Below are 13,647 nucleotides of genomic sequence, written 5' to 3'. Positions count from 1 at the left end.
GGGGCGGGAGGGTTCGGGGACGGGGGGGGGCTGGCGCTCATCAATTCCGCTGCCACCTCCTCTGCTTCCACGGGGGGGTGGAGGCGGACGTGGAGGCGGGCCGGGTAGGGCGGGGGAGCGGGCAGGAGAAGACTTAAGTCGGGAGAAGTTTGCGCCCAGCTCACTGCTGGAAGGGAAGGCGCCGGGAAGGTGAGCCTCCTGGACTTTGGGGAGGTTGGACTCAAGCACGGGGATAAGGCAGTTTGCCTCTTAGCCTATAATACAAACTGGGGTTAGGGATAAACTCTCACTTAAAGCAGAATTAAAGTGTCAGGAAATCGGGAGAGGGACGAGACAGAGAGCGCTCCGGACTAACGTAGTTTTCTCTCCGCTAGGACGGCCAGCCCCCCAGGCTCTGGGTGGGCTGCGCCGCGCCGCTCTCGGACCTTCCTGGATTGGAGCGGTGCGCACGCACCGTTCACACCGCACCCAGCGGCGGCCGGCCGTCTCCTGCTCAGGAGATGCCCGCTGGAGCCTGAACCTCTGGAGCCACCACCTGCGAACGCCCTTGGCTTCTACTGAGCCACCATGGAGGACAATTCAGAGAAAATACTCCAGGTAAGGAGGGTCTTGGAATGACAGGGATTTACTCCAAGCTCTGGGATGTTCTGGGGTATGGTGGAGATGCACTGGGTACCTTGGGTTTTGATTGCAAAACTGCAGTTTGATTGCGATGTTTGAGAGTCTGATTAGGGGTCGGCTTATTCTCAGTCGCCTCTCCTTACCCCTGATTAAAGGAAAGCTAGCTGTCCTAGGAAGGTGCTGAAACTCAGGGTGTCATGTTGAGGAGTCCTCTGACTGTGTGTGAGTTTTACTCTGCTGTTAATGTCAATTTCCCTTAAAAGTTTCATTCTTCAGCTTCCTGAGTCTGAAAAATTACCCGATGAGGGGCTGAACGCTGTGGATTTTTTCTAAGAAGTGTTTATTAACAAACAGATGATACTGGCATCTACATGATGGGTCTTGGTTGTTCTTGATATTGGTAATGAGCCCAGTGGTCAATGGAGTTACTTGTTAAGTCATGTTTTACAGAGAATTATTTTCAACAATCATTTATGCATAGCAGCCATTCTTCACACCTATTAGGAAAAATATGTTGTGTGCATAGCTTCCAAAAGAGTACTCTTTCATGATGCTCTTTCCAAAGCCGGGTGAAAGACTTCAAGAAAAGTTCTAACATATTAGTTCTATCTTCCCGAAACATTCATTTTCCTTGTAGTCCAAGGAAATCCGGTCAAAGTCAAAAATTAACAATCCAGTTAGCTTTTTAACCCATGATTCAGGCTATATTTTGCAGAACTGTCTAATAAAATTTCTGTCTGAAAGCTTTAACCTAATATTACATTGTACATGCAAGACTAGAAGGCAGGGTTCCATCGCCGATCTTGAGGAGACCCTGACTGCCGTAGTTAACCTGAACCAAATCGTCTGTTCGAGGTTATTTGTTGCATTATTGGGTGATGGAAAGTGAAATGTTCAAAATAAACCAAAGTGTGGCCACGTAGTTTCTGAAACTAATCTTTAGAAAGCAGAGTGTCCAAGTTTGAGTGTGTCTTAAATGGTAATAGAAAAACAAATAGTCCATATATTTGGGCAACCTTCACTTACCATTAGAGACAATGGTAGGAATGGTTTCAGTGTTGTGGGATTTTAGTGGTTTTAGTGTTGTAGGAATGGCTTTGGTGTTGTGGGATGTATAAAGTATCATTTGTAATAGCATGTTGGTAGCCTAGTCTGTGGCCAGTTGCAACCCAGCTTTAAAAGGTCAAAACTGCTGGTTTTCTATGCTGGCATTATGAGATGGTCTAAGGTGATTAGCTTTGCAAAACAGCTTTGCAGTTGAAGTCAGTATTCTCAGTGCGCACTCATTTCTACTCAGTATTTTAACATGGGTCAAAACATCCATTGGTCGGGATTTGCTTTGATCCCATGCCTCTAATCTACAGTTAATTTCGGAAACTATAGCCACAAGAATAATAGTCAATCCTTGTAAAGTACTCTAAGTTTATTTATTGACCATACCGACATACCCAATATGGTAAACATGAAATCCTTATTATAACGTATTCACAAGAACACATAAATAATCTTAGAGTTGTTTTGTTTCATGATGCTCGAAGTCGAAGAAAACTCTTATTCTTAGTGAACTTCTCAGATTCTTTCAATGTTGACATGAATGAAAATATTATCTACTGCTGGTTTTTATTAGAGTAAAAATGAAATGGAAATAAGAGACTGGTGATGTTTTCAATGATAACCTAAACCAGTGTTCTCAACTCAGGCTGCAAATTAGAATCAATGGGAGAGCTTTAAAAAAAAAAAAAAGATGCCCAGACCCTACCTCAAACCAATTAAATCAGATTATCTGATGAGGGGGTTTACATTGTGATGGCTTCTTTAATGTGATTGTAATCTGCAGCCATGGTTGGGAACCACTGACCGAGGCGGTTCCCATCGGGTTTGGTAGAGTCGGGTGATGTCGGAGAGTCTTGGAACATAAATGCCTTATGTTCTATTGTGGGTCTAATTTGATTTTTAATATTTATAACCTTATATCCCAAATAGAAGAAATATATATTTTTCCCCCATTGATCGTAGATGTTTAAACCATAATGGTTTCTGGTGTGTATATATATATGTATATATATATATTTTTTTTTTCTACAAAACAAGCTATTGAGTCTGAAGCTTATCTGACTGTCCAGAAAATGGTTTAATAAATTAACTCTAGCTTTAAGAGCTACTGGAAACAATGTTTTACCAAATACACAATTTGATCTCCTTTTTGCTAAGATCTATATGATGTGTAATATGCAAATATGTACCCTTTTGAAGGCAGAAAAGAAGAAAATAGTACCATGTTTCTCGGCACACCAAATAGCATAACCCGGTGCTGACTATAGTCTAGTATTTTCACGTAAATTATTTTCTTTAAAGCTTACAGAAGCCTTATGAGGTACCAGCTTTTCTTTTGATTTTACCTATAAGGAAATTAACCCATTAGGTTGATGAACTTGTTCAAACTTGTTCAAAGTTGCCACAAACTGAGTAAATCTAATGTGTGTTTGAACCCTGGTCTTCTAAGTTCAATGCTGTTATAAAATATAGTTAATACACATATTTATATATGTACATCTGTTTAATTTAAAGACAGCATTTTTTACAAAGCAGTATTAATTAAGAACACAGATTCTGACAGGGCTCTCCTTGAGTTTCATGCCTGACTCTACCATCTTCTAGAAGAAGCTGTATGGTTTGGGGCAAATTATATAACCTTTGCGTATCTTAATTCTCTTCATGAAATCAGGTTTTTCTAATGAGAATTAAATGAATTAATGTTTGTAAATCACTTTGATTAGGTGCCTGGTACATAGTAGGTTCTATGTAAGTGGTATATTTTTTAAATGTCATTTATTCAAAAAGTATTGTGATTATTTATGATATGCCAAGCATTCCATTAAGCCTGAAGGTACCTAAACAAATAATGACCTGTCCTCAAGGTCAGTAGAGAATGACCAATACATAAGTAATATTCCACTCAGCTATGAGATTTTATTCAACTTTTTAATTATAATTAAAAGCATTATTTTATGTGACCACTCTGTGCTTTTCAATATTGATATGATCTTATAGAGGTCTATATAATGAGTATTACAAAACAAATTACAAATGAGTATTACAAACCAAGTGATAATATTTTGTGTTGTCACCATGGTATTAACTTGTTTTCTATCAAAACACAGAAAATAATATTAACTTATGTTTCTGCCTTCACTTTATGAGTGTAGAAAACTAGTAATATGGAAAGGTGTTAAGTTTTTATAATTTTATTTTAGCAATGAAGAATTGAGAGGGGGAAGAATTGATAGAAAATGTCATCAGAATCTATTTCTCAATATTTGCAAGTGCGGTTTTCTTGAATTGTTTTTCCAAAAAGGGTGTTGTCTGTTTGGAATGTAGTTTAGTGCTTTTTTTTTTTTAAGAAAATTTTTATTGTCAGAAGCGTGGATCAAGGAGTGCAGTTAAAGGTGTCTAATACCCAGCTAGCCAGCCGGCTCTGCAAGACCATTTCTCATGGAAGCTGACTGTGCTTCTCCCACTGTGCCTTCGGCTCCATGCCCTTGACCTGCACTGCAGGATACCCCAGGGTTCCTCTGGGTACCTGAAGTATAAGATTATGTCTTTGTTCAAATGAAAAACCTCTCTTTATTAAAAGTAGCATATGAATTGGTATTCTCTGTAGAGGAATAATACAAATACTCTAAACCCAAGGAGCTGTTTGTCAAAGAAATAAAGTATCTAGCTCCATGAAATATTTTCTGCTTTTGTAATCAGTATTTAACCATTCTATTTCATTAAAATTTCTGTTTGCAAATGTGTATCTTGCTTCTGTCTTATCAAATCTCAAGGCTACTCCAGATTTTTCTCATGGAGGCTGCATTTTTCTTCTGCGTAGTTTCACTGCCACCCCTCTCATTTAAGCTTATTACCTTTAACAAAATACTTAAATGTTCCCCAAATATTCAGCCACGTTTAGTCTCTCTGTAATGCATTCAGTGTTACACACACGGTCAGACTTGTTTACTAAGCTCCCATTTTGTCCCCCTGTATTCGTAATTATTCAGTGATTGCCCTGGGAGCCTAAGACTTAGAACCACTCTTCAGCCTAGCATGGAAGAGCTTTCATGATGTGATCTCATTTTATCTTTCCTATCTAAGCCAAGTAGAAAACCTCAACAGCTTCCTAATTCCAGTTCCAAAGCCATAGTGATGCCACAAAAATTGAATCCAGTCTCTCCTTCATTTTCAGCCCTTATGAAAATTTTCAGTGGGCAATTTGAATTGATATTCTGTTGCCTCAGAATTGGGGTGTGGGTGGGAGGGGGCCCGTTTACATTAATGGTTTAGTTGCAGAGCTGCTTGACTCTGGTTTTAGTTTTTTTCCGGCAGCCCCATCCCCAATTCTTGCCTTTTATTTGTCTGGTAGTTCAGGATTTGGCGTTTCAAATATCACCTTCCCCGTCCTTCAAAACATATTCAACATTCCCCAGTAACACGTCTAACAAATTACCATCCTCATAGCTTTGTTCATATTTAAAAACTCAATAAATATTTACTAAATGCCCATTGCCGTCCTAGTCCGGGCATACTGTGACAAATTACAGTTCCTGGCTTCACAGGAGACTGGAAGAGTCAGACAACCCAACAGATAATCACGGACCCGTGGGGTAAGTACTCCAACAGACAAATGCCAGTGAGCGCTGCCCAGGGAGGAACAACCCCGAGCTGGACACCGTGGAAGCGTTCCAAGGGAGGTGACCCTAAATGGGGATATGATTCAGCATTTAAATGACAAAACAATGAGCCAGATAAGCAGGGGAAGAGATGAGCTGTGTTATAGGCATGACAGCAGACAGTAAAAAGCCCTGGAGGCTTGAACCAACATGGTGATTTGCGAGAAGCCACAGGTATCCAGAGGCACCCAGGAGGTATTCTGCAATGCAGGACACGGAGTTGAAAGCCGGGGTGGGGGGAGAAGCACCTACAGCTCCGACAAGATCCAGTCTTGCCGAGCCAACCTGGTATTAGAGCAGTACGGAATCTGCCTTCCATTCTAATACGCGTCCCATCTTTCAGCCAGACTGATGTGCCAAAATGGCAGATCTGATTATTTAAATGTCCTCTTTTAGCTCTTCCAAGGATCCCCATTGCCTTCATGATGAAGTGCAAACCCTTTAGCACAGCGGCATGGAAGCCTCTTGTGACCCTGCGGACCTTGCCAGGACTAATCAAAATACCTTCTGCAGTAACAGAGAGGAGAAACAATTCGAGTCACCTTGGTGGAGATAGAAAAGAAAAAGGGAAAAACAAAAAACAAAAGCAGGAGCTTACAGGGGTCTGCAAGGGTAGTTAATGAATGATAGAAATGTGAACTAGGAAAAGTGAGGGAAAGAAACGATGGTGTGATCAATTTCAAGTTTCTTTCAGATTATAGGAGATTATACAGATTACAGGAGAGATGGACGTCCTTCACATAGGACAAATAATATTTTGGGAAAGGCAGATAAAGAATTTAATTAGAAATGTGATGCATTTGGCTTATCCAAGTGGCAATGTCCAATAGAAGTAGATACAGAAATGCGTTTCAAAAGAGAGAATTGTACTAAAGGTACAGGTTTGGGAGACAATCATATATGTATTTCAGCTGATGGTGTAGGAATGGAGGGTATAGCCTATAGAGAAGTTTTTAAAAAAAAAAGAGTCAAAAATGAAGGGACAAAAGCAAGCAGAAAAATCAGAACATCTATTCGAGAAAGCCAATTTTTTAAGGGTCAGTGGAAAATGAGCCTGTAATAAAGATAGAGATGAAAGGTTAGATGAAAGGAAGAAACACAAGAAAATGTGTATTAGGGAAACCAGAGAGGGTAAAGTGGGCAGGCACCTAGACTCAATGTTGCGAAGAAGTCAAATGGGATAAGGATTGAGAGACTGCAACTGGATTTAACTAAGAACGAGAAGTGAGGAAATGCAAGCATTGAGTGTACAGGACAATTTCAGTCAGTTTGATATATACTCATTACTTTATCTCCCCTTTTTGAAGTCTTACAATTCCCTATAGTTTAACTGAAATACTGCTTCTTTTTAAAGTCTTTCCAGTGATCAATTCCCCTGCTTTCAAGCAAGATATCACACCCTGTGATATCTCTTTCCTTGGGGCTTCCAGAGGTAGCGTGCATGCACACCTGTGTGTGTGTGCCTCTGTGTATATAAAGTATTCTTCCCTTTTGTCATTCATTCATTGAAACAAATGCTTAATCTCTTTGATATAACAGTGTATTGGGGGCAAATATGAGTTTTATAACTTCCCTCCCTGCAAAGATTGCAATCTAGAAATATCCCCTTTCAGCACCCAAATGTCTCCCAGAATATGTGTGTACTTAGAAGCTGCACAAGTGAATTATACAAGTGAAAGGTGCCAATTTTGGATCACAAAGTATACCATTTTATATTTGTTTAATGGCATTTTATTCTCCATTTTCTGTTGTGGAATATCTGTTGGTTTTTTTCCCTACTATACTAAAAAGGACAGTCACGTATTTATCCCATATCCAGCACACACAAGAGACCATCTCTTCTCTTTGTGAAATGGGTTAAATTTACCTAAACATGGCCATGTTTTTTTTTTTCCCCTGTAATTATTTTTGTTACATTGAGGCGTAAGTTTTTCCACCTTTATGGTATCAGCTCAATATTGCTACAGATTTTAGCCCCTTCTCTCTCAAATCAATAATCCATTCACATCTCAGAGCTTCTTACATCCACACTCTTATTTCCGGATTGAGTTGGTGTTGATCGGAAGAGCCAACTCTGTTTTCTTCATTGAGCATTTAAAAGAGAATTTACCTATTCAGAGCATAACATTTTGTTTAGGCATGCAGAAGCATTTCCCACCAGCCTCTTTACACTTTCTTAATCACAGAGTGGATTCTTCTACTTCACCCGTGCTTTTTGCACTAGGCAGAAGCTACTTAAGTAGTATTTATTTTCTGTAGAAAAGGGAAAAAATAGAACTGACCTCTCTCATATTACCAATATGGACTGACATCCTGGGAGCAATTAATTCTCACGTTAGGAATATAAATAAAATAATTACGTATAATTCATTGAAGTCCTACTGCGCTGGAGAGAGTGATGCGCCGTCACTTCTCAGGACAGTCCTATGGAAGATTATCGATCCCACTCCATAGGTGAGGAAGCAGAGACACAGAAAGCCAATGAGGCTCACCAAGCTTCTTGGAAGCAGCAGAGCTGGAACTCATGCCTGTTTGCCTAATGCCAAAAGGTTGGTTTATTTCACAACTGCAGTCAAATGAAATTTTGATGACAACTTAGATATCTTTTATTAGAATTGTATATATGAATTGTCTTGAATGATCAGAGCCTTTAATAACGAATGGAATGGGGAGCGCCTCTCCATGGACAATAAGTCAGTCTCTCTGGAGGTGTCAAGCTCAGTTTTCACACCCACTAGGGTTTTAGGAACTAAGCCTGTCTCAGTAACCAATGCCCAGGAATTTGGACGCATTCACCTGCGTTCCTGAGCCTCCCCTGGTTCACGCCATATGCCAAGTGGGCATTCTAGGTAGCTATGTATATATGTAAGAATTTCCTGCACAGCAGTGAAATGTGACATTAGTTCTTCTAGGACTTTAGGCTTTTATGTCTGACCCAGCCTATTTCTATGAACTCAGCAAATTAATGTTGTAAACAAATATGAATTTGGTGTCAGCTGACTATGAAAACTGTATTTATCCCTTTCTGGAGCCCAAAAGTAATAGCACTTACCCCAGGACTAGACTAGGAAAAAATTATCACTTTGATGATAAGTTTTAAAGGAAAGTTCTGCCATTTTTTAGAAATTTCCTCTCTGGTGGGATTTTCATAAAGTCAACTTGGGCAACAAGGGGAAAAAGAACAGGTGAAGTGTACTGCTGCCAAATTTAAATTTCAAATGGACTCAACTCATACATTAATTAACCCAAACTTCAGCATAATTATTTGTTGCTAACCTTAAGTCTGACAGACAGAATTCTTACAAGCAGAAGAGTGTAGAAAATGTCAGTGTTTATGGACATTGAGGTGGGATCTCTTTAGGCCAAGATTCAGAGAAGTTCCCGCCTGGCACAGACAGCACAATAATGCAAATTGCTTTAACACCTCATTCCCTGGACCCACCACAGGGCTAAAAGGTCAGAACAATATTAGAACACTTTTTCATCCCTAACATCATATAGACTGCAAAGATGGCATTAAGGCAAAAGAAAAAAATCCCAGCAAAGTGGTGAGTGATCACTGTTGCTCGAGGGCCAATGCAAGAACAACGAGACTTTACAGGCTTGCTTCTTTTCCTCATTCAAAACAAGAATGATTTTATTGCCCCCAATGAGGAAAACGTATATTCTTGCAAATTAGATATATCATTTTAGTGAATAGAAGGTCAATGAGAAACTTGGCCTTTCTTCTTAGCTGCTGGAATGTTAATAATTGGGGCAGATTTGAGTAGTGGCAACTTGGAGTCAGCATATATCAACGCTGGAAGTTGTCTCTCTGAGCTGCATTTTAATTTGTGAAAAGGCACTCCTAGTATTTGAGGTGATGCCATACGCTTTCTCGGTAGCTAATATTTTATCTGTATTTTTGATGTGGGGTCGAACGCTTTCGCTAAAGAGAAGACCGAGGCAGAGATGACATAGTTCCCCACCAGTAGATGACAGTGCTGCCCTGTAAACTCCAGCCTTTTGACTCCAAGCCCAGTGCTCTCCCTGAAGAGTCTGCAAAAGGGCGGGGAGTCAAGAACATTCGCAGGCAAATATTTGCATGAATGTACTTAGAGATGACCACATGGAGCGTTAAACACATGAATAAGAATGGCCCTGGGCTACATTCCATAAGAGGTGCAGCCTGTCTCTGGAGCCCCCTCCCTTCCCTTACTTTCCCACAGCCCTATGGCTCGAGGTGTTCCCCTTTATTCCAGAAACCTGTTCTCCTAAGAAAAAGCCCCACTGCTTGTCTTTCCACAGTCTTCCCCTCAACTCCCTTTTGCCCCCACCCTCAAATCAATTGCTTTTCCTTTACCCTATTCCTACAAACCCTGCCATCTGCAGATGACCTAGTATGGCATAAACCCTTACTCTCTTCAAGAAAAAAACAATTGCGTTATCAATGATTCAGGAGGTAATTCTTGAACCTGGCATTCACTGACATGTGTTATCTGGCCAAATCAGTTTGGATCTTTAGTGTCAAATTTGAAGCTTGATGCTACCCTGGAGCATATTAAAAGCTCCGAAGTCCTATTTGCCCTGTATCCTCCACGGGCAGTGTAACCAGCCAGGGTCATCCCTTGCAGGGACTGCTCCGCTGGCTCCTGGCTGGCCTGCTCACTAGGCCTTGCACCCCTCCCTTACATAGTCTCTGCTCAGCGCCTGAAGTAAACTCCCAGCATGTAGATCAGAGCAGGTACCCCCCCCCCCCCACGTGCAGCGTCGTTAAGGGCTTTCCACCACACCTGTGCCCTTGCTGCCCGACTCTTTGTCGTGGCCTCTAGAGCTCTGTGACCTGGCTCTCGCAGCCTCGTTGCTCCCGTCTCATTTTCTGGGACCCCTCAGTCCACCGCACTCCGCTCGATCCATTCACCAGAGCACAACACATCTTTTTCCTCCTCACACCCTCCACAGGAGCTCTTCCCTCCGTCCGAGATGCTCTTTCACTCATTTTCACGTCTCTAGCTGCTTCCCTTACTTCAAACCTTAGCTTAAATGTCACCCCCTCAAAGAGGCCCACCACAGTCAATCACGCTTTCTAAAGTCTGTGTTGCCCTGTTCATCTCTCTCTCTCAGCTCCGTGATTATTTCCTAACAGTTAGAACAGTTCATAATCATTTTATTTCCCGTTCTTGTCTCTTTTCTATCACCTGCATTAGAATATAAAGCCCATCGGGTCTGCCCTGTTGATTCTTTTTATTTCCTGCACTCGATTAATATCTATTTAACAAATGAAGGTATATATTCATTTAATCTTGTCCTCACAGCATTTCTCAATTTACGTAGCCACAAGACCCTTTTGTGATACAGCAGTTCTTAATACCCTGCTGAAAATCTTTGGGAAATCTGCCTTTTCAGAAAGTTAAGAGAACAGGAACTTTAAGTACTGATGCAAGGGTGGCTTGGGGCAGGTGGGCCTTTTTGATCATTTTCAAATTTCCTCTTAGAGGCAGCTGTTCACAGTGGGATTGACCATATGATGTCATATTCATGAGTCTAAACTGGTCTGGTACCTGCTGAGACAGAACCATATCCAGGCTTGTAAGAGCTAATTTTAGTCTGTATCGCTTTGGAGGATATGTGTTTTCTTAAAAAAATCTAATCATTTTTATAAATATTCCTAATTATATCTTCTGTTCACAGCCTTGGTTGAATCTGTAATTTTTACCAACCAAGATTATCACCTACCTGTTTTGCTGCCTATATATAAAGACAGGCTTTTCTAAGTAAAATGCTGAAGAACTTTCCATGAATTCTTTGGTTCAAATAGGATTTTTCACTAAGTATTTCAAGTTGCAATATGCAAAACTAGCTGAAAAAAAGGCATTCTGTCACAATAACCAACTTATACATGGTAGGTTCTTAGGAATTAAGTTTTGGTGTTGTGACTGACAGGAACAAAGTCCAATGTGAAACTTTGACCAATATCTGATTCACAACAAAGTGTGTAATTTTTCATTTTCAGGGAAAGTATGTATTAAAATTTTTCAAGGAAGCTTGGTTATAATAGATTTATTGAAATATTTCAATAATGATCTAATAATTACATAGCACCTACTATGAGCCAGTAATGTTCTAAGCCTTTTATAGATATTAATATATTTAATCTTCATAGCAACACTCTCAGGTAGGTACAGTTATTATCCCCTTTGCACAATAAGGAAACAGAAGCACATGCAGGTAAGTTACTTATGGAAGAACACACAGCCAACCCAGGACAGAATTGGAAAATGAAGGAGGTCTGGCTTCAGAGAGTAAGTAAATCCTAAAAGAAAAATGTGTTTATTGTACATTTATGTTAAAAGCTTAACAGTCAAAGTGTTGTTATCATGATGTAAAATGTCAACACAACATTATAAACAACTATACTTCAATAAAATAAAATTTGATAAATAAATAATGTAAAATGTCTTTCACTTTAAAGTTTTTTTCAACAGAGGATCCATGGATTTCTCTCTTTTTAGAAAATTAAAGAAATTGAAGTGGTTTTCCTTATTTGTTCTAAATCTTAATGTCTCTAGCTGTCATAGGATGCCCCCGAGGTGATAGTATTCCACTGTGGTTTATAAGAAGGGGAAATTACGCTTTGCCAAGTTGACACCTCATTCATAAGAAGCAGAGTCAAATGCAAAAACTTTGTTCTATTATTGTAAAGGTGCAATTTCTACTTAAAAACAAAAGCAAAATTTTGTCTTAGCAAAATATAGTTTTAAATAGAATTTCAAAACTTTATCTTGATTACTTACGTGAAAATTAGTCAGAAACCCATGATATATAGGGTTTTAATGATGTGGAGGGAAAAAAAAATTGCTCTAAAAATGGCGAGTACAAATACATTGAATTTTAATCAGTCTAAAAATGGTCAAGTTTCCTATTCACTCACTTGAAGATGATAAACTTTCCAAGATCTATTTTGGAGCATGGCAGCACTTTTCCACGTGTTGTGAATGGCCTTATTTCCCTGTGAGATGACCGCTTTGGCACTCTGTGTACTTGTGCAGGGGGTGGGGGAGGGGGTGGGGAATCTGTTCAGATAGTCAAAGGAAAATCTGTGTGTGTTTCCGTGTTCAAGCTGCTCAGCCTTTTGCAAGTGATTTTTATTTACCATCTCTGATATGGTTTTAGTTTATTTACCATATCTGCAGTTATTTTCCTTTCTAATATCCATTTTAGCTCTTTTGTTTACTATTTTTTAATTTTTCACATATTCTATTTTGTGGTATGTTTCAGTCTAAAGCTTTTTTCCCCCCTCCATTGTTACGGCTCATTTTAAGAATAATGAAAGAAAGAATGGAAAACATGTGTTTCTGGGGTATTTCACAGAATATTGATCTAGAACCTAACTGCTTCACATTAGCCTATCCAATTTTACTGTGAATCAGGTCATTTTTCCAGCAGTAGGTTATCATTTTAGAGGCAAGGGAAATGAATGTACTATAAAGGAAGAAGGTTTAATCCTCCAAAGTTGTATGAAGTGTAATCACCTTCATGAATGGGGTGGAAATGTGTATACAGCACAAGGAGAAGGAGTTTTATTTTATTTCAATCTAGTTGGAAAAGAAAATCTACTCTTAATAGTTATTGTGTCAATTTGATATGATACTGCATTCTAGGTGAAGGTGAAGTCGCTCAGTCGTGTCCGACTCTTTGCAACCCCGTGAACTGTAGCCTACTAGGCTTCACCGTCCATGGGATTCTCCAGGCAAGAATACTGGAGTGGGTTGTTGTTTCCTTCTCCAGACTACATTCTAAGTACTCAAGAAAAATAAAAGGGCTCAGGATCATCTTTGCCCTTTATCAATCTCAAAATATTACAGAGAAATATTTATATTACCCTCAGTTAACACAAAATATCCTCTGAGAACAGAAAGAAAAAGAAAAAGAAAGAAATCACTTGGTCTTTAACACAGAAACTTGTCTTGAATACTTTTAAAGATTGATCAGTGTCTGTAGCAGAACAGAGCACTTATCATCCTATTCTGTTTAGTGAACCTTCAGATAGGTAAATTAGCCTAATCAATTTAGCAGAAGTCCAAAGTTTCGTAGACACTGCCTTGTAGAATTTATTTAATCCTAGCCTAAGTTCTTCTTTGCCAGAAAGTCAAAGAGCAGTCTGGCTCACAAACTGAAGAAGAGCGGACTGAGTCTGATGTAACAGTTTGGAGCTGGAAAGGAGAGATGGAACCTTTCTTTGTTGATACAACGATTTTTTTCCAGCCCCCTTCCAGTCTGTACCACCTCTTAGCATAACAAGGACAATACTTTCAAGTCCTTCTTCATATTTATT

General features: G+C 39.6%; 1 protein-coding gene across 1 annotated transcript in view; it reads left to right on the top strand.

The window, feature by feature from the left end:
* Positions 1 to 515: 515 nt before the first annotated feature.
* The window catches only part of CALCR (calcitonin receptor), a 109,391-nt gene continuing 96,259 nt past the window's right edge, over positions 516 to 13,647 (top strand). Inside the window, exon 1 of the mRNA XM_052638566.1 lies at positions 516 to 597. Coding sequence (XP_052494526.1) covers positions 568 to 597 — 30 coding nt within the window. The 5' untranslated portion in view covers positions 516 to 567. The remainder of the gene's footprint in view (positions 598 to 13,647) is intronic.

The sequence above is a fragment of the Budorcas taxicolor genome, chromosome 4, assembly GCF_023091745.1.
Source record: "Budorcas taxicolor isolate Tak-1 chromosome 4, Takin1.1, whole genome shotgun sequence".
In the NCBI taxonomy this organism is placed as follows: domain Eukaryota; kingdom Metazoa; phylum Chordata; class Mammalia; order Artiodactyla; family Bovidae; genus Budorcas; species Budorcas taxicolor.
This window is presented reverse-complemented; position numbering and strand designations above follow the sequence as displayed.